This window comes from Aulostomus chinensis, chromosome 12, assembly GCF_037954235.1.
Source record: "Aulostomus chinensis isolate RoL2024-O1b breed Wild chromosome 12, RoL_Achi_v1.0, whole genome shotgun sequence".
NCBI classification, from domain to species: Eukaryota; Metazoa; Chordata; class Actinopteri; order Syngnathiformes; family Aulostomidae; genus Aulostomus; species Aulostomus chinensis.
Genome location: NC_141331.1, coordinates 2,817,940 through 2,839,477, shown reverse-complemented (window position 1 = coordinate 2,839,477; position 21,538 = coordinate 2,817,940). Strand labels below are relative to the sequence as shown.

Genomic DNA, 21,538 nt, shown 5'->3' with positions numbered 1-21,538 from the left:
GGTGTTTTTGGATTGTCCATCTGTCCCTTTTTTTCCCCTCCTTTTTTTTTGGCGTGCCGTCTGAGGGGCGCCTGGAGGGGAACTCAAGAACAAACTGGGAAGAGTTCAGAGGTCAAAGGTCACCTGCATCACATCTGAGGAACACCTTGAGGGAGTTTATCTGAGTTGACGCAAACATCCACTGAGCCTCGGACACAAATCATAATTTGTATCTTCCAGGCGTAATGGTCCACTTGCTTGACACACATCCTTGTGTTCCTTCTCCAAACATAATTCCCCCCTGAATGGGCGCTTTCTTCTGCTCTCAGCATGATTTAATTGTTCTGCGACCAGCTTCCAGCTTCTTAAATATTACAGCTGATTTTATTCATTATCAGCTGGTTCATTAATAATTCATTATAATGATTCTAAGGGGCTTAGCCCGGAGCTAGTATAGCAGAAAACCAACCCAAACTCAAGTGAATGTGATGTGACAGCCTTATTAGCGACCCTAATCTCTCCTGTCATAATGTGACATGCAGCCTGTGGCAAAGTAATCTTCCTCGTGTGTGAGTGCGCGTTTCTGCGTCTACAGCGCCATCTTAGATGCTCCTGTCGGTGTTGTAGTCCTTTACACCAGATGGAAAGACATCAAACTATTGTTCTGAGTTACTATGTTTAACTTATTATGTCACATGATGTCACCGCCAAAGTACCCAACACAGAAACATCCACGTCTATTGTCAACAGCCTCTTAGCGCGGTGCTGCCCCCTCCTCCCCCTCCTTCCATGTATTATTCAAGTAGCGACCAAAGAGCTTTGCCGGTTGAGTCGGGGTGCCTGGTGACGTCAGCAGACGTACTGAGCAGCTGTGGAGGCGAGCCGAGGAAGAGGAGGAGGAGGAGGAGGAGGAGAGGGAGTGACACGGCGGCTGGATGTGTGGAGCTCTCTCGGACCGGGGAGCGCAGAGGACGCGGGGCTTGTTTTTGGGTCTCTCCAGCGGGACTACTCGGACCCCTCCACGCCTGGGTGAGTAACAACCAACGAGGTTTCCTCCCTGCTGCTCCGCCCGGTATCGGTCGAGTTCCCCGGCTGCAGGCAACAATCTTTCTTGTGTGTGTGTGGGGGGGTTCGGCTGACATGTCGCCTGACAACTCAAGTTGTTGCAGCAGGTTTAAAAAAAAAAAAAAGAAGCTTTCGTGTACTCCAGAGAACTGCGCCAGTTGTTGCGCGAATCATGTGCAGCTCTCCGGATCTAACGGGCAAACTTTGTTGCGCAAGTCCGTGCAAGGTGGACGGACCGCGGGGAAGGCGAAGTTGTGACTCTCATCCTGGTGAAAATGTTTGACATGGAGGGAGGTCCGGTGCTGGAGGGAGCCTCTCCAGTGAGGAGTGAGCGGATCCGGGCTTTATTCCTCCTCCACCGGCGCCGGTCGTTGCCTCAAGATATTTTATTACTGCAACAAGTCTCTTACCTGATGTTAGACGGTATATTCGAACCGGCAATGTACCGGGAGCAGCGCGGGGCCGTGCGTTCACACCGCGCGGGGGCTATCCCCATGTGTCCGTTAACGCGCTGCATCAGTATCGCGATATATGCAGCAGAATCGCACCGTGACCCGGGTGGTTTACCGACTTCAGTTAACAAACAGGGTTGGGTTTCATCGAAGAACGGACATTCGTAGCTTTTGATGACGGTTAATAATCATCAGGCCAGTGGCATCTGCGGTTTGAAGTCAGTCTGTAGGGTAGTGCAATATTTAGCTTGTGGTACTGACAGCAGAGGAGGTAGAAGCTGCAGACGGCGACCTGCTGCGTGGATCAGAGTGTTTAAGGCTAGTGCCCCCTAGCTGGTCCCCAGAGGTGCTGGCATTGTGTCCTGGGGGGGGGGGGGGGGGGGGGGGGGTTCTGCGTTTTCGTCCCTGTTACTTTAGAGTTGAAATGGGCCTGATCGGTTGACGCCAGTGTTCGTCACACACATCACACGCTTAATTTCCAATGTCTCTTCCAAATATGTGAGTAATGAACGTCTGCCACCTCCCTCCCTCAGATTTTGTTGTATCTCCCACTTGTTTTTATCAGCTCGACTTGAAAAAGGAAAGGCTTTTCTTCATTTGTCTTTTTTTTCTATCATTAAGAGCGACTAAAGTTGAACGTGACTGTAAAGAGACTTTTGTGACTTCATATTTCTAGGAGCTAACAATGAAACTGCTCAATACTCAGATTAGATTGAGTTTATTTCCTTTAGAAATCCCTCGGCTGGCGTCATCCTATCGGTCACGGTCCGTCCAACGTTGCTGATTCGTGATATATTCATGGAGGTGTGGGTTCAGCTCATGCTGGAGGCGGAGGAATGTACACGATGAAGAGCCTGCAGTACATCACCTCTTCAGGATTTGGCTGTTGTGTCTGCAGTGCTGGTATAACAGTAGCCAGCGGCGACTGACGCTAATGAGACGTCCAGCATCTGTAGTTTGGTGTCATACACGGAGCAACAAAGGAAATGTCCGCTAATTAGCCAGATGTTAGAAGTCCTATGTTAGAATGTTGGCTGCAGGTAACTTCAGCTCCCTCCTAACTCGTTAGCCAAAACAAGCTAACGGGCTAGCACGTTCAGGTAGACCACGTACAGTGTGCTAGCCCGTTAGCACATTGGACGTGGTCCATCAAAACGCATTGGCGAAACTTCATTTTTTTCCACGTTTTTTCAAGGCAAACATCAGATGAGGGGAAAAGGAAATAAACATCACTAAAAAAGTGTGAAACAAAACAAATACTGTGTATTTTTTTTACCACATATTATGGCTACTCACACTTTGCTATTTAAAGAAATGCCACATTTTTTTGGGGGATGATCTGACTGGATTATTATCTCTTACTTTCAGGGATATATAATAATATCGTCATGTCATTAAAATTTAAAATTAAAATAAGACTATGAAGTCTTCCCGTCTGAATCTATTGTCGTGTAATCCTAATCCCCTAACACAACTGTGGGTTTAACAGGTCCAGTTCATCAGGTTCCTCAGGCTGCTCTGAGAAGGTAGTCCACACCACCTGATCTCAGTGAGTCCTGAGTGCCTTCCCACTTGTGTAGACCAGATCTGGCCAGGTGTCAGGGACGTTGTGATGGCGTAGTGGTGTGTGACATCTGAGAGCTCTGCACGTCGGCTGCTGCGGTGTTGACAGGGTCGCTGCCTTATTGCGGACGGTTCAGCAGAGGCTCCGTCTATCTCTGCCAGATCTCACGGTGACTGATGCCATCATTAGCTCGGGTCCGTGTTCTCATTCCTCACTGTCACCAACAGCTCCCACAACAAGTTCATCTCTCCATCTTTAGCTGTGCGCCGCCGCCAGATCGCTGCAGCGACTTCAGCCGCGTGCACAGCCTGAAACATCAAAGCGCTTTTAATCCACTATCGCTGTTGCGGCTGTTAACTCTGGAGGGTTGAACATGAAGATTACAGGGCTGCTTAAGCCTGCCTCCCCCCTCTCATTGTCATCACATCGATGCCAGAATAAAAACCTGTTTAGAGGTTAAATCCACACCAGTGACTCCACTAATTCAAGGTAATTGATATTTCTTGTCCCGCGTGGCTGCCGTATGTCGTGCTGCTGTTCAGATCCCACCAGAATAAGATTTGTTTGTTCAGTGTTATCTTGTGGTGGTGAGTCTGACCCCTGCCGTGATAGGAGGCCGCGTTTACGGTGCTGTCAGGCTTCGGTTGGCGGACGGTGCTGCGCACTGGGCCTGATGCTGGTGCCCGTGGGTCTCCGTGCTGGCGTGTCTGCCTCTCAAGCTGTCAGTGCATACACAACATCGTCTACAGGGAAGAGCCCATCAGTTTGTTTGTGACTCCTTGCCGCCTGCAGCTCTGGGGCATTCTTTTTAGTTCTGGGTGGTTCCTATGACTGTCCCCTTCTCCTAAATAATTATTAATAATTGCCCCAAACGTCCACTTGGACTCAAGGATGAACTAAGAGGTGCTGGCAGCCAAAAGTCAAGATTTTTGTCCTCTCACGTCGGTGTTGTTCTCTTCATTGTGGCCCAGGAAACTTTATCAGGGAGGAGGCGCTTGATATTTAGCACCGACATCTTTTGGGACCCCAGAATGAACTAGAAGGATTCGGGTGCTTCAGAGGTCAAGATGGGGGTGACTGGTGCACATCACGGAGGCGTACAGCCAGAATTCGCCATTTCTAGTTTGGCATTTTATGTAAAATGAAATCCCATCGTTCATTTGGCGGTGAACTCCGGCTCCTCTGCCGCCGCAGCACCTGGAGGAAACCCTGGACGTTTTTGCACCAGTGAAGCGTCGGTCGGTCACAGTTAGACCCACACGAGGACTGCTCGTCATAAGGTTGCCTTGATAAGGTTGTACGTCTTGATTAATTGAAGTTTCTGGAGTGTAATTTCCTGATGAATGCGGGCCTGCCTTTGTAAGAGATAGGCTAATGGATGAGAAACATGGTTTCTTACAATTAGTGCTCATAGCTATCAAAATTTGATCGTGATTGCATCTATAAATGGCCACAGCAGACACGTGGACTGAATCCTAAATCAGTTTTCAGGTTTGGCGCCCTGCATCCCTCCCTAGCATGGCGGCGAGCCTCCATCCATATTCACAGGGGATGAACCTTAATTATCTGTGGAAATCGATGTTGCTATTGTCTGTTAGTGGACGGAAAAAAAATTAAAATTCACATTCACAGCGTGATTCGCACTTGAGGAGTAAATTTGTTCCCCTTGCAGGTCTGTGCGCAATCAAGTTCCCCGAGGCAGTTTATTTGACTCGTGACCGAGCCATGCCGTTATGGAGATGAAGATAGGAATGATTTCTCACTTTGCCATAACTTTCCTTAAAAATATTAACAAAAAAATAAAGAAAAACAAAACAAAACAGAGGAGACTCCCACAGAGTGGAGATGCAAGACAGTGGAAGTTGAATTAAAAAGTAATGTCATTTGAAAGTAGGCAGATGCACCAGCCAAGTTGCCAATGATGAATAAACAGACAGCTTAAAAATATACCGCTCTCCCTCACACTGGAGTTTTTCTGAGGTTTTTGCTCATGAAATGAAATCAGAGGTTGAGATAAGTAGCGAAGGTAGTGTATGCAAAGCAGGAGATCAGAACTGGCTCTGACCAGCCCGGCCGTACCAGAGCCCATGTGGACAACACGCCTGAAGTCGTTCTGGGTTGTTTCACCGCACATTTTTTTTGCATTTTGCATCGCTTCCGTTGAGTCTCCTTTTCTTTGGCGATTTAACAAGGTGTCGGAACACCAGGATGTCATTTTCTGTTTTCCCGCTCTAATTGGTCCGAGCGGATTGACGCGCCGTCTGTCAAAAATGGACTCGGCGCTAATCCCGGCAAAGACAGCGCCCGTGGCAAGTGACAGGTTAGGATTTGGAAACACACGACTCTGACAGGTCACGCAGGAAACCCGCTGATTTCAGTCCCTGACCGGGCAATCGTTCATCCCTGTAAGTGTCACAACCGTGTGTTTCCTGTCCTGGTGCGAGTTGTGCAGAAACGTGGTCTGGTAAACTACCTTCAGCTCTCGTGGTTTCAGTGCCATGAGCTGCTGTTGACTGAGTTCCACCGCATCTTTCTGTCCTCACCTTCATCTGACTGGTTCAGACTGGTCTGTTGCTGCTGTGTTTGAGCTGTAATGCAAACTGAACACCACCTGCTGCTTTTCTCATGAAATGTAGCGCGCCGCATGGACGCCAGGGCACGGCTGATATTATCACGCAGCTCGAGCTCATCACAGGTGGGTTGTGGGATATTGTATGTCAGCTGAAGATTAACAAGAATTTGCTGAAGGGAAATGTCAGAAACCATTTTGTAAGCTATCCGATGTGTATTTTGCTTTTTAGCTTTAATCTAGACCAAGAACTGGAGGACCACGGTGAGATTGCAGGACTCATTCCACCTCCGTGCTGGTTAATCTGTTCGCTATATTCTCTTTCATGCTCTGATCAGGTGATAAGCTGGAAATGTGAAGTGGGAATGTTGAATGCGATCTGTTTCAGAGAAGAGTTGTAGTCTGGTTGTCAGTCACACTGTGACCACATTGTAGATGTGAGGCTTGAGCCCCCTGCGTGCTGCCCTGCTTCCCTCGCTCCGGGTCGATAACGCCACCAGATATTTGCATTTCATTATTCCCTCGCAGATTCAGCGCCGTGTTACAGAGTTGACAAATGAGATTTGCAGCAAATCGGTCAAAAAGACAGACTAACACTACTTTCATAAGTGCTTCAATTTGGCTGAGGCTTTATTACTCGTGTCCTCATCACCCGACAACTCAAAAGGAATAATTTGGCATAACCGTGTCTCGGACGACCCAGGTTATTCAAGAACGCATCACAGAGTGGGCGAGACACAGACCCCTTTTAGAGCTCCTTTATACCCTGATACGTAGCATTAATTTCAAGGCCTGCGGGCGTGACACTGCAGCCTTATCCTCCTCCTGGTAATGAATTGGAAGGAGTTATGTGGCTTTTATTGGTATTGTTTAATACTTAAGTTAGAAGGCAAGTTTTTTCTGGTCATCCCCTGAGCTGAGAGCATATCTTATCCTTGCAGGCTCGAATGGCTTTTTATGTGTCATTTACATTTTGCCAAGGCTGCAGTCTAGTATAAATACTCTCAAGTACATTATTTATTTTCTTCCACACCATCAGCCTGGAAGCTTCCTTCATAAATATCACTCACATTAAAACTAATTAGATTTATTTGGCTTCATTACGATGCCTCCTGTGCAAACACACTCAGGATTCCAGCGCTCCGTCGCTGTTGTTGGGCTCCAAGGTTACGACAGTGTAAGCCCTCTTAATCACGTTGACATGTACTCTCTGGCGCTAAAATCACTTTCCCCCATGATTGTTTGTCATCCGACATCCGACTGTGACAACATCGTATCCATGTACACTCCTTGTTTCTGCACAAAGTTAAATTTTACTTTCTGCCATTAGTGCATAACAGCTTGCAAATGGCCATTAAAAAAAAGTAGAACACCGTTTGCTAATGAACTCCCAACTGCTACGCGTAGGTGGGATATTGGATCAGTACCGACCTCACTAATGTGGGAATATGTCAGAATCTGGAAGGAAAAGGTGTGGCTCATCTGTGGTAACAACCCAACGTTGGTCATGCTTGCTAACGTCCATCAGTGGACCAGTGAAATGGCCATCAAGTTTGCTGTAGTAATGAAAGTAGGATGCCGCATGACAGGAACCACTGACAGACATCCGTACACGGAGGTGGAGGGAGGAGTTGATGAAATGATGGATAGGTGATTAAATGGTTTGAACCTGAACTTTGACCTTTTCCTCACCCTGACTGAGTGATTTTGAGCCTAGACCTGACAACCTCGCTCTAAAAACGTGTCGTATCAATGGGTTGACTCACATCAGTAGGGGCTGGAGGGCTTGTTGGGTCAGTCACATGGGTTTGCAAGTGCTTAAAGTACACATCGTCAGGGCAAGTGATTACTGTCCGTTTCCTGTCCGTAAGACTAAATTGAGGGCTCAAAAAAATGTGTAAGACCAGATTTGCAAGAAGGCCCAGTGTGAGGGACTGTTGTGTCCCAATGAACACATCCTGGATCCAGCTGGCAACATAAACACGTCCACTGTCAGAACCAGAATCGGCCTTACTGTCGCTTCCATGGCACACGCTTGGTGCACGAGGAAGCAGAACTTCGTCATCCACGGATCAGCGGCAACGCCGCACCGAAAGATAGACTCAAATAGAAGAGCAGCACTGTATAAGAGGAGCAGGGGAGCTTGTATTTAGGATGAGTTTGTGGCACGCGCCACCAGTCGGACGTGTGTATGTACCATCCTGTGGTGTGTGGATGTCAGCATTTGGAGTGTTTAGAGTTCTGGTAGCTGCAGGGAGGAAGATATTGCACCGCCTGTGTGATTTTGCACGGATGTTCTGGAGCTTCTTTCCAGGTGGCAGAAGGCTAAAGAGGTGATGGGGGGGGGGGGGGGTGTACTCATGATTTTGGTGGCCAGTCAGGGGTGTGTTCTGTGACGATAGGCGACACTAAACTGATCAATAAAATCCAAAAACTGCAGGAAAACGAATCATTCAGGGTTCAAAAAGGGTTTCAAGAACAGCAGAAGAAAATCAAACCGAACGTGCACTGTTTCCATGCGGCCCATCAGAGCTGGTACCTCAACTGTGCCTCAGTTTTAGTCTGAGTACCAGGGTGTTGGACATTTGTATTTGGATTTATTGGCAGCATACAGCACTTTCGAAAACAACATAGTTATTTACTGAGTGGATTTAAGCAGAAATTGTTTTCCACCTCTGTCAGTTGCTTTTTTGGCTTTATCCAGCTGACTGGCTCGGTTGGTGGCTGCATGGAAAGCTCGACTGGCAGCGCGTCCAAAAATGAGGCGGGTGAGGAAATCTAGTGTGTAATTGCTGCACTAACAGTCGTCTGCGTTTGCTCTTTGTGCAGAAGCTGAGATACAGACCTGGAGGGTGACTCCTCCGAGATTGCTGATGCGAGCCAGGCTGCTTAGAAGCTCGGTGGCCGCCCGCCATGGCGGTTCAGATCATCCTCCAGGAGGAATTAGAAAGTCAAATCACAGCTGAGTTATCGGCTGTCCTCGCCTCACACTCAGCAATCGTTACCTCTGCACCTCTGGATTTCTGAAGCAGATACTGATGTTTGGGAGTGAGAACATGACATCGCTGTCTCTGCTGGTGTTTATGTATACAAGTTGGTCATTTTTACTCTAGTTTTACTGGTCAGGATGCTAAACACGTTGCTGTGGTCTCATTTTTTAGGTAACCTGGACGTTGGCATCAACTAAAAGCTGTCAGTGTTGCCCGACGCCACAGCGGTGTTTCGCCGTTGGGTTGCGCGCTTTGTGTCGTGACGGAAAGGATAAGAGGCTGATGCGAACTACGTGTATGTTTTTCATCAAGTTACATAACGCCTCATGTGTGTTTGAATTCATGTCTTTGAGTCCTTGGTATTCAGGTTAGCAGTTCTTTGATTTTGCCAACTGCTGAAGTTCTCCGGTTACCTTCACTCCAGACTTTTAATAGGACAGCGGCAGACACGGAGGTCTCTGGGAGCACAAATTGTCACCAGGAACAAATGCAGCTCCCGCGGCTTTGTCTTTCTATTATAGACTGACGTTTATCAGTAACAGAGCCAAGACACTGCTTTGAAACTTCTGTTGTGATGAGGAAAATTAGAAGTCAGAAGTTTCAAGCTCTTAGCTAAGGTCCTTAGTCACACTCGTGTGACCAAAGCAGTGCCACTACTGGAGGAAACCAAATCTGGAGGAACGGTCACGCTCTGCAGCTCTGTTTCACGGCAAATATTTTGCCTCTGCTTATTTTTGATAGTTCCTTAAAACGAGGAGCGTCTGAGGGAAGGAAGATCGCACTGATGCTAACGTCCTTATTGATTCTGCTGCCAATTATATTGAGATTCCTCACCACTTTTTTTTGAGTGTTTAGAAGTGTAGAAGGCTCCAGAGAGCTGAAGGAATAATTCAGTTCTTTAAGTGTTCTGACAATCCAACCTCTACGGTGGCTCAGAGAGGTCAGAACAGAGCAACTCGTCAGTTCGATGTCACGTGTACCCGTGCAGGACCAGTTCTCACATCCCCAGTTCCTGCGTTTGTTTTAGTCTCAGCTGTGTTTTAATGTACGGGATCATTTTTTGGATTCAAAGCTGAGCTGTGAAGAAGCGGACGGTTTTAAACACAACCAAGTTTTAACTCGTGAGCCGGTTCGCGTGTATTCACTGTCCCAGCAACAGAAAACGACGGCAAAGTGTGGCAGCGATTTGGGCTGCAATTCATAATGATTTTTCATCAATGATTACTCTGACTTTTTTTAGGATTAAATCAAATATTTTTCTCAATCAAACAGTTCCAAGAGTCCTTCGCGTTTCTGTCTTGCACCACCAGGAGGCGCTGGTTGGTCGTAGCAGAGAACCAAAGTGTTGCTGCCTGTTTTTAGCTGCAGACGTGTGGAGAGGGAGGACATGGATTAGCAGGTCGTGGGTGTAGGAGGTTGTGAACTGATACTTTTGGGCAGTTTTGCTGGTGTTAGCCATCAATCTCCGTTAGCTTCAAGCTACATGTGCGTGGCTGGCTCCTCCTGCATTCAGGAGCCACAAAGCAGAGATGCAGGAGGGAAGACACTGACACCTAAACTTGCGAGTACTTGGAAGGGTGAAGCATCACTTTAAAGTAACCAAAGAGAAACTGTGACCCAGAGACCACAACCGATCAGGGATGTGGCTGAGCTGTCGCACCTCTGGATCCTGTCACGCACCAAGTGTTGCTGGACTTTAAGAGGAAAAGCGCGTTTGCTGCCTTCCGGTGGTAATTGATGCTCAACCTGCCTCTCACAGTGACGTGTCCCGAAACTGTCAGCTGTAATAAATCGAAGATAACACTTCATTTACTGAACCTCATAAATTGTGTGTATTTGAATCATAGTTTGGAGTACACACAAGAGCAGCCCTTGCAGTAGTGAGTACTCCTCCAATCTCCCTTCTGTCCTTCTCTTGACCTTTAAAAGCTGCTCTGCAAACTTTGCCATTCGTCTCAGCACGCCAGGCTCATCCCCTCCTGCTCCGCTCTTCTCCCTCTCCGCCATCCTTCGCCGTTTCATCCTGATTGTGCTCCATTCATCTGTCACAGGCCCATCGCCGCCTGAGAGAAGCAGACAGTGATTGATGCCAATCACTTGTGTGTTCATCTACCCGACCATCCACAGCGAACAGGCTCCGCCCCTCCAGACCGCCTCCCTGCCGTCGCACTCCCACTATCTGTATTTCTGCCTTTTTGTTGTTGATAATGAGCAGAAAGTAAAACTCTTTTCTGTCTTGATGTGAAACGGCAAACCTCTGCTGGCCTTTTATCTGCCCAGGTACTCCTGAAGTGCAGGAAATGAAGTATTTTGGAGAGACACTGTCAGATGACTGCAATATTGATAGTTTTGTGTCCCTGATTCGCTGTGTGACAGACGAGCAGCTGCCAGGAGAGATCTCTTGATAAAGCTGCGCCAAAATAACCTCTTTAGTTGGTTCCAAAGATGACGTCCTCCTCTTTAGTCCCCGGTTCCAACTGGCTGGAGGACTGAGTTTTCTGTCTCAGAAACTGTTGGTGAGGAAGTCACAATCACTCACTTTGCTGTCGTCTCATTTTACCTCATTTTCACTTCGGTATAAATTCCTGCAGCTTGTGTGGAATCAGCACCACCGGCTCTACAAATCCATCTTTTACTGCAGGACAGCGCCATTGTAATCAGACAAGTCGTCAAAAATAACGTCGCCTTGTGTCCACCTTTTTACTAAGAGGGTGAAGACATTGATAAAGGTTAGACACCGCGACCATTATTGGTTCCTGAACCAGACTTTTTCAGTCGCGATCTAAACGTTTTAACCAAAAAAAAAAAGGAAGCCCTCACACATCACGTCCCAATTCCTTGGTTTTAGTTTCAGCTCACTGATACTTTTACCCTTAAAACAGCATGCTGGTGTTTTTTCACTCAGAGTACTTGCAGTATTACACAGTTACTCTCATTATTTGTTCGTGTCACGAGTCCAAGGCATCGTGACGTAGAGGGTTTGACAACAGCGCCTTCACTGATTCTGGGATTCTGGTTCCTGAACATCACTCCCTCATTTCTGAGTGCTTTTATTTTAATTTCGAAGTTGTAGCTCTGTAGTTTGGATCCTTCAACTCATTTCTACAACCCGCGTGCTACCAGCATTCATTATGCGTGTTCATCATAAGCGGCGTGTTCATCATAAGCGGCGTGTTGCCACCTGGGAGCCTGCAGCGTGTTCCTTTCATATACATCTTTATTTTTGACACATAAAAAATAAAAGGTACTTTTAATTTGGCACAAAACCTCCAGTCTGCTTAAAGAACTTTATATTTTTGCCCTTCAGACTGAAGAAATCTGAAAACATATTGAGCTGCCTTCATTTTTACTGCCTCCATAAACTGTTTTATTTAGGTTTTTGTAGCCAATGGTTCCTCTGAAGTTTTTGTCGTTGAGTTTTTGTCAATGTTGGTTGGCGGAGTCGGCCGTAGTTGTTCTGAGGAGAAGAGAGTGTTGTGGTTTCGTAGCGTTTGTTTCGTGCCAGTCGTTACCTATTGATTATCTGGTAAATGAGTGATTTAATATAAACGTTACATCGCAGTTCTGAGTTCAGATTTTGTTGTTTTTGTTTTTTTTTGTCCAGATGCAAAACCTCATGTTGCACATGACCCGTGGGGACCTTTGAACGCTGGATCCTGATAATATGTTGGGTTTTTACAGATTCTGGCTTCCAAAAATTGTACAAATGCTGATTTGTTCCAAGTAAACATGCCTGTCAAACCCGCCGGCATGTTTCAGGTGTCGGTGGTTTGAGGAAGTGGATTTCTGATGTGGTGCACGCCACGGTAAATGTATTACATGTGTGTTGTGTTTTCACTGATTGAAACATCAGTGCAGTATTAGATTTGACATCAGCTTTGTTGTTTACTCATAATGCGATCGGGCAGAATCAAGAACAGGCTGCCAGCAGGCCCGTTCCATGCTCTCAAACTGAGCATTGTGCTGGATGACTGCTTCCCTGCAGCCCTGCTCTGGAATTCTGAAATCAATTTCCCGTAATGAGCAGCTGAATTACTGTGTCAGGACGCATTTCAAGCACTTAAATATTGATGAAAATGGCTCATTTGGCCGTACGGGGGGAGAACGTCATCTCTCTCCCTGCTGATTGCTGAGGTGCTCCGGAGACGCAGTGGAAGGAGTTTGGTCGCGTGTGTCGGCCTTGCTGGCAGAGTCAGCTCTTGGTTTGAGGTTGTTAGCTGAACACAGACAGACAAATACAGACTTGGGGCTGCTCAACACCGTATTCAACGATCGTCTGCAGTCTCTGAGGAGGTTGTGTGATTGGTCTGGTAAACAATTGAAGGAGGGTTTTACTGAGCGTTGTGGAGGGATGAGGCGTCCTGGGAGGAGTGGAAACGCCCCCTCCTCCTCCTCCATCAGCAGGACCAGGAAAAGAGGCAGATGGCCAGCGAACTCTGTTGAATTGTTTAACATTTCTTCCACTGGCTTTGTGTTTTCATGCCGTGGACATTACCGATTCCCAACATATAAAGTTAGCGGCCTCTTTGTTCTGCAACAGTTTATGTATTTTATATCAGTCAGAATTACTAAGCCTCGCAGGCGAAGGGTTGGCAATACCTGGGAACGTTTTCATGGGGATGATGCGGTGTGTTTACCTTGTCATGAACAGAAACAGTCTGTATTCTCCTGAGCAGTATTCCCATATATTCCATCACTTCCCATGATAAATCAAGTTCCAAAGCTTAACTTCCCATGGAAAGTTTCTGGAAATTTACCCAAAAATCTTCCCATCCCTTGGCAAACCTGTGGGTCTGCTGCCCCCCCAGGACTCCACAGAGGCTCCCAGGGGTTCCTGCTGCTTCCAGCTGGGTTTTCACAGTCATTCGGTGGTGCTAAACGGATCAGAATGACGTCAACATGCTAACAACTTTTAAAATGCTTGTTTTCTGAGTGGTTTTGTTGCATTAGCCTGCGATGATCAGCCAGGTCTGATTACAAATAGGACCTTTGATGACCTGCAGGTAAATCTAGTTGATCTCCCTCTGCTGACATCACAGGTGGGTGAAAGGTCACGGGGATTTCTCAGCCAGCAGTCCGCCGCCGCCAGCACACTTGTTTCTTCCTAATCTATTAATCAGTGGCTCCATAAAATGTCAAGAACAACATGGCTGGCCCTTTCATTAAGCCTTGTGTGACATTTCCAAGTTGGCCTTTCAGGTTTGACCAGCGGTTCACGTTAACTGTCACATCAGGCAAAAGTTCTCAGGCGCCCGAGGAGCTTCTTCAACATCCCGCAGCAAAGCGAGCTGCCCACGACGGATTAGAGGATATAAAAGTTTGTGAAGAAGAAAGCTATTATTCCTCCCTCATATGAAACAAACCAACGCCGCGTTCGCCGCCTGCAGTTATGATCTATTTAGTGTAGAAATGTGGAGGATGCAGACCCTGAAATATTGTGTCTTCCTCTGAAGCTCACTGAGGCTGACGGCTTCCCAGCCAGCCGAGATTATTATCCTCAAATTATTTTCTACGGCGCGGAGCTTTTGCTTTGATTCAGTAGGCGCCATCCTCGTGGAATAGTGCCACCATCTTTTTTATTTCCCTCTGTTTATCTGTCCTGGCTTCTAAACTACAGGTGATGAATATGGATGGAGCTTTAGAGGCTTCTTTCGTTCCAGCATCAGAACCTGCTGTCCCCAATCTGGTTGGTGTTCACTATATTTGGTCGGGCTTTTTTTTAAATAGATGAGGAGCAGCTTTGACTGCTTCTCTTCTCCTCCGTGACGGAAGGCAAACGTCTGTGTCAAAAGACTTTTTCCCTTCCTCTTCGTCTTCGGCTGTGTTGGCAGATGTGATGCGATGATGTTGATTGACAGCAGGACGGCAGCTATTGATCGTTCTGTAATTTTCTCCTGTGTATTTCCATCGATTACTGATTATGTCGTCTTGCTAAAGAGAATTAGTTATTATTCCAAAGGGAAATCAGGCCAAATCCTTTTGGTCGTCTTTTTTTTGAATGTTTAAGAGAAAGCGGCATTTAAAACTCATGTTGTATTGTAATGTTCAAGAATTAAACCTATTAAGTGCAACAAAAACACTTTACTGAATGAAACTCCGTCCGTGTGTGATTTACTGAAAAAGTAAAGCACTCGGTTGAATTTTAATCCTGAATTGTCCTCCCTCAGAGTATTCCGAAACGCGAACAAAGGCTGCTCATGAGAGGAGGAGGAGGCGGCGTTCATGCTGAACACGTGACTTCGGGAATCACACGGATTAAAAAGATGCTTTTTTTTTGTTTAGTGAAAACCCTGAGATGAGGGGAAGTCTGGGTTTCCGGTTCAGGAAGTGAGTTAATGCAAACCTGAAGAGGAGCCACAACTCCAGCCTGTTTCACTAGAGAGGAAACTGAAGCTTTGAGTGGGTTACTACGGTAACAGAGTCTGCGAGGCTAACCTGGCCAGCAGCAGGAGTTTGTCTCCGTCTCTTCCCTCTTACGGACTCCAGCACTCCTTCTTTTCCCTCATTCACTCGCTCATTCAGTCCAAGTCACACACGCACACTTTGAGTTTCACCGTCTGTGTGAATTACAAATCCAGGTTGGCTTAAATCGTCTGCTACCTTATAAAAGGCTCGTTAGCGTTTAGCCCGACGCGTCCGTTTGTGGAGGCTCGTCGAGTTGAAGAGGCTCATTAGTCTGCAGGAAACTCCACCAACGGCCCGACGTGTCGTCTATGTCACAGGGAACATATCATCGATAACAGACACTGAACGATACCTGATGCGTTTGATATATTAAATATATCCCACTTTTAGCCTCCGTGTTTCTCCAGCCTGATTGTACCTGATTGGAAATCAGCTGCAGCATCACTTTGCAAGCGTGAAATTAATTGAGCAGACTTTCAAACGTGCTCATGGACTCCAGCTGCTCTTTGGTGCCATTTTTATCACATTTACTCCAGAAATGTGTTCATCCTCGCCGCTCGTTGGCAGGACGCTTTGTCTCTCCAGGGAAGTGAGGTATCTGGTCGCGGTTGCCACGGTGGATCTTGGTATCGGGGCTCCATTAGTTCTGACTTGTGTAGTGGTGGTGCACGGGCTCAACTGTGAGTGAACCTACTCAGAGTTGATTAGATCAACTCAGATCAGCTGTTGGTTTCCCATCTGAGGGTAGATCAGCTCACAGGTGCGGGTCAGGCTGTTGGGAAGGTTCTGTTCTGACCGAGCGGGTGTGTAATTACCGCCAGTCATTGTGGGTCTGGGTCGTCGTGCTGCTGCTGCTGCATCCAGCTTGAATATTCTTCTCACGCTCACATGAGAGAGGATGATGAGTTTCTGGGCATAATAGGTTTTCGCTTGGTTTGAGCTGCTCTCATTCTGTCCCAACTGTGAGTCGGGGGTCCGTGAGAGACACGCGCGGGAATCCTGACCTCGGAGCTGAACCACAAAATCAAGATGAGCTGGAAGAAGTCGGAAAATGTGTTTCGCTTGCTTAGTTACCCCGAAGGCTACTTCCTGTCACAGCTCCGGCGCTCGCTGACAGCGAAGGATCGCCCCTTGGCAGATTGTTTTGGCCACTGGCCCATACATGCATTGAACTTTCAAGCTGGCATGAGGCCTGTGGGTCTCTGTGGGAGTGGAATCCACTCCTGGGAAGTTCAGCTCCTGCTGCTTTCAGTCGCACACAAGCAGGAGAGTCTTCCGTGTAGGTCTGCTGTGTTCTGCTTCCCAACGACCCCCAGAAAACACAGAAAGAAGCAAATGAATATTTCAAAATGTGAATTTTTAATCGCATCAAACCAGGAGAGCATTTACTCAAAAAATGGAGCGCAGCATTGTGCTGCTTTGTGGGTCAAATGGATGAAACTGTGAGGTGCGTTTCTCCCTGTGCTCTGCGCGTGTGTCACCCATGTGTGTAGAAATCCTAGTGTGTGCGTGAAACCTGCTGTATGTCCAACACACAAACACACTGATTTAGTAAAATGAGCAAATCAGACGGCGAGCAGGCAAACATCATGACCCAGGGTGGAGCCGAGCCCTCGTTAGCTCCTCTGCTAATTACAGTTTTATTGAAAGTGCAAGAGTGGTCAGAGGAACTGCAGGAACATCCCAACGTGGCCACTCTCAAAAAAACGTCTTTGTTTGGTCGTTCCGTGCTGCAGGATGAATCCCGTCACAAAGTCTGTCTGTGCGAGTGTAGAACTGCAGAACAATCCGACTGTCAGGACTGACTTCCGCTCTCCTGGAACCCTGGAGGAAGTTTCCTGGCGTCAGACCTTCAGCACAGATTCGCACCGTTTTGTTGTGTTTATTTATTTATTTATTCATTTTTGTTTTTGTGCTTCTACTCTGTGGCAAACCTCACTCTCCACCTCCAGGGCTCTCTGCTACTGTTCATAGTTAACACATCAGTGTGAAATAATGTGTGTGCGCGTGAGCGCTCTGTGACCCGTCCAGCGTGAACCCGCCTCTCCTAAATGTCACCTGAGACCAGTGTACAGGACAAGCAGTCAGATCCGCCTCCCGTTTTGTTTTCATGAAGTCGTTCACCAGCCTGAAGCTCAACATCTTCCTTTCCTGTCTGAGTTTGCTAACACAAGCGGCGTTGTGGTCTCTCTCCCAGGCGTCATCGGGACAGCGTTATTCACGGCGTGATCAGCCGTCACGCTGGCTCAGACCTGCCGTCGAACGTTTTCCTGTCAGGATGAAAATGGAGACTGAAGTCAGCTGTCAACGCATCACGGCGGCTGCGCCGCTCACAAAGGTCATCAGACTGGAAAGGTTGCGTCTTTCCACACAGATTTGGGACATTCTGATGAAAACGCAGCGCTGAGCTCAACCTCCAGAGCAAAAGAGCCCAGAGTAAATCTTCTGCTGGGATAACGCGAGAGTGTCAGAAATGCAGCTTAGCCCTTCTGTGACATGACTTCGTAAAGTTTTCACTTTCCTGACAAGTTTACGGTATTAAATGTGGTTAAAAGTGGCCTTCACTCACCTCCGGAGTGCTTCAAGAGAGCGTATTTCTCTGCCTGGAGAGCTTCGCTCCACTGGACCCGTGCAACACGTCACTGGTGTGTTACCATGCGAGTGTTCTGGAGATTCTTTCAGTGGCTCAGTTGTCACTGGGTACAACCTCTCTTCCCTTCTCCTCATGTAGCCAGAGAGGGAAAAAAAGTCATTTCTGCTCCGTGTTTCTGTTCACTGTAGAGGTGCCAACCTCCTAGTGGCGGCGGTTGCGGCGGCGGCGCTGCATCTGCCAGCAGAATCATTCAAATGCCTGCAGTCAGTTCTGATCAGTTTGTGGTGGAGACGTGAATCCCTCTGTTCCAGGACGGTTGATTGTTACGTTGTTTACTGATTGCAGCTTCTCGAAGGACGATGACTTGTTAGAGACGAGTGTTTCTGGTGCAGCAGCGTGAGGTGAGGTGCCGCGGTTTGGGCTCCAGCTTCCATGTGACGTAGCGTTGACGCAGCCGCAGCTTCTTATTCCTCACAAATCAAAAGCGGAACAAGCGAAACTCAATGAGCTCAATGTTCTGTATTTACGAAGCAAGGTTCTACCATGGGTGCTCCGTGTTCTGATGCACGCAATCATGACATTTGGCTTTTGGGGAAAAAATCCACAAGAATCACAGTGGGATTTTGTCTGAAACTCAAAAACCAGAGTTCAGGGCGGCAGCTTGTTGCAAGTGCTGAGCCCCACGAGGCGCAGCTGAGTCTCACTACAACGGTCCGTCAAGGATCTCGTGTCTTCTCCTCCACGGTGCTGCTGGACAGAGAGACGCTCCACCCCACACCAATCCAAACAACTCCAGCCATGTCACAGTGGAAGAAATCAGAAGAATCTAGTTTCCATCTGATCGACCTTAATCACCATCATGGCCTGACCACTTCTGATTTATCTTCCTGAAGTATGATTTTTCTTTCTTTCTTTCTTTTTTTTTTACGAGCTCTGACTCATTTCTGAGAAACCTCCTCGGCTCTTTGGACAATAAGTCCACTTTGTAATCAATTCTAAAATCATCTGGCAGCCCGAGCGGCGGCTCGCGGGCCAAGGTTTTCATCCTTCATTCTTTTTTGCTCCACAGAACTCTGGCGTTTTGTGATTTAACCTGTCAGAATGAGGCAGGAGGTTTTCCAGCCCTCGACGTGTCCCAGTCGGAGTCTCAAAACACCGGTTTCTTCTCGGGGACCTGCAGGTGTAATTACTGGTGTTCCTTTTCTGATGCTCTAATAGGCTGATGAAAGGACCACGTCCATCATGGCAGCCAGCCACACTGATTGGCTCCAATCAGCAGCCCTTGGTGCTTTTCTGGTCCCCATGGTGAAATTTCACTCTGTATTTTACACATCGATGGTGAACACACACACACACACACACACACACACACACACTCGCCTCTGGAGGAGTCAAAGCGTTAAAGGTTCTCAATGTTGGCTTCAATATGGACGCCTCATTTCCACGTGAAACCACTCGTTCATTCCTAAGTATCACGTTCCTGAAACAAGAAATGTTTGTGGCTAAAACTTAGCTTAACGTCGGGGGGGGGGGCGGGGTTAGGGCTCATGCGGGTCATCGCTGTCGTGGGGCTCCTGAGGGCACAGGTGGGTGATCACTAACCTCCTCGTTCAGTAACCTCCTGTTCCACTGACCAGCCAGCGTCTGACTTCAGTCCTGGAAGGGGAGCAGAGACGTGATTGGTTCCCAGGACTGTGCAGGAGGCACGGTTGTTTATCGTCTGGGAGACATGACGACAGTGTTTATGGGCGCTCGTTGGAGGTAGAAGGGAGGGTTGGGCCAAAGTCGAATAAACCGGCAACGACCAATCGGTCTCAGACATAGACGTGTTTAAGACGGTGCGCTTTGGTGTGGTGTCGTCGGTTATTTATGAGCGTTTCTCAGAGATTAATACATTCAAGCCTGTCACGCCAATTACTGTTTTAAACCATGAATCTAATTAACCAACAGGTGGGTAGAGGTCTCATGAGCACTGAAACTAACTTGGACTAAATTGAAAGCTGCTGAGTAAGTGATTGTTTGGTCCGCACCTATCGTCAGGTAATTAACCCTTCACGGCGACAGCGGCGAGACTCGTTTCACACTGCGTTAAAGAGCGGACGCGCCGGCGCGATGAGAACAGGCTGGAAAAACAGACTCACAGGACGGCAGATCAGAAAATAATTTATCCTGCTCCTCCTCATTAGGAGAAGCCGCTCACCCAAAAATCATAATTAAAACATTCTGGCGATGGTGAAGCTCAACGTCCCAAGGATACGGGCGGATTATGAGAGAGGGAAGTCTAATCGTCTTTGACAGGTTTTGACAGCCACTCAGAAAGTCAACTCCCAAGTGAAGTCACTTTTTCCTCTTATGGTCTAATATCAAATATGACTCAGAGGGCTTACAGGCCCGCGCATCATCCCAGCTCAAGGTCTCCAGCTCCGTCCAGACAGCAGCAGCAGCCTCGCTCCTCCACCCATGTCCACACATGATGCATTCAGGTGCAGAAGGAATTTCTGTAAAGTTCACAATCGGTGCGTAAACAATCCCAGATAAAAGTAAAGAAAGTGATTTAATGTCTGCCTGCGCGGGCTCCGCTTCATAGTTAGAGAATATCAGATTATACATCCAAGCTTCCTGTAATCTTAATTTCTATGTTGAAATGCTTCTTTTTTGTGGTATTTTCTTACTCGGGTGAATCCCCAGATCTACAACAAACTGTCAGGTTGTCAAGTATCTTCCAGGAAGGAAAAACAAAGCTCCAGACAGGAGTTGCAGGAGGTTAAAATCTGCAGCTCCCTCACCTGTGTGAGCGCGCGCAGGTGATGAAAGAGGGTTTGACAACAGCTGGATAAAAGCTGAGGAAGACTGTACGTAAGAGGCTGAAGACACCGCTGACGCCTTTCAAATAGTGCATTCCTGCGCACACACACGGACGCACACACACACACACACACACGCTCAAAGCTACAGAGAGTTTAGATTCAGTCCTGCTGTGTCTCTCTGGAGTGAGGGAAGTGGGAGCTTCCAGCAGCTTTAATGTACGACCTGACCCAGTTAGAACACTAACTGGTATTCCACGTCAGAGCCGATCACGGTTGAACAGTAACCCCCCCCCCCCATGCACGCACACATGCACGCACACACACACAACTGTGCACTCACACACACGACAAGGATTTGTATTCTTGGTAAAAATAACCGCCTCACCTAAGCAGGAGTGTTTCTGCTGAGCTCGGCGAACGTTTTTACTTCAGAGGGCGCGCGTGAATGTGGTTGGAGGGTTTTCCCCCCGACTGAGCATCAGCTGAGGAGAGCGTTCCCAACCCCCCCCCACCCCTCCGTCATCGTGCTGACACTCACTAAAGAGGCTGCCGCAGCGAATCAAGCCAGCAGAGCAAATACTTCTTCACATGGGGAACTGTTTTAACTGGCAGCCACTACAGGGCCGGCCGGAGTTCTAGCCATGATGATAGTGAGCGTCTCTCTGAGGTGGAAAATATCACACATCAGCTCAAATGACACGCAAGCACACCAGCACATTCCCCTCGCGCTCCCATCACTGCTCCGTGTTGAGGAATATTTAGGACGTGCTAGCGTGGATGTCAGGCGCTGGGTGGCGTGGGTTGCAGGGGTCCCAGGTCCCGGCCTGAGGACCCCTAGGGGCTGAGCGGAGGAGGTGCGAGCTCTTCAGGTGCTCTCTAGTCGATGAAAAGGTGTCACGCCGAGCTCCACCTGTTGCGTTTCATTTGTGACCTCATCCACGGCTGTGTAACGGAGCTAACCTATCACCTTTGGTTAGCTGGCCAGCGTCCCTCGCATCGGCATTATGCTGCGAGTCCCGTTTAGGTTCAAGCTTGGGGTTAGAATCCAGATCCGGGGTTCTGCCCCCCATGTGGATTATCTCCAAATGGCCCAGTTATGATTATGACCTGTATT

General features: G+C 47.8%; 1 protein-coding gene across 3 annotated transcripts in view; it reads left to right on the top strand.

The window, feature by feature from the left end:
- Positions 1–824: 824 nt before the first annotated feature.
- gulp1a (GULP PTB domain containing engulfment adaptor 1a) overlaps positions 825–21,538 on the top strand; it is a 63,391-nt gene continuing 42,677 nt past the window's right edge. Inside the window, exon 1 of one of the 3 annotated variants that reach the window (XM_086219649.1) lies at positions 825–1,008. In XM_086219649.1, coding sequence (XP_086075775.1) covers positions 915–1,008 — 94 coding nt within the window. In that variant the 5' untranslated portion in view covers positions 825–914. The remainder of the gene's footprint in view (positions 1,009–21,538) is intronic. The other 2 variants (XM_086219651.1, XM_086219650.1) reach the window with 2 other exon arrangements.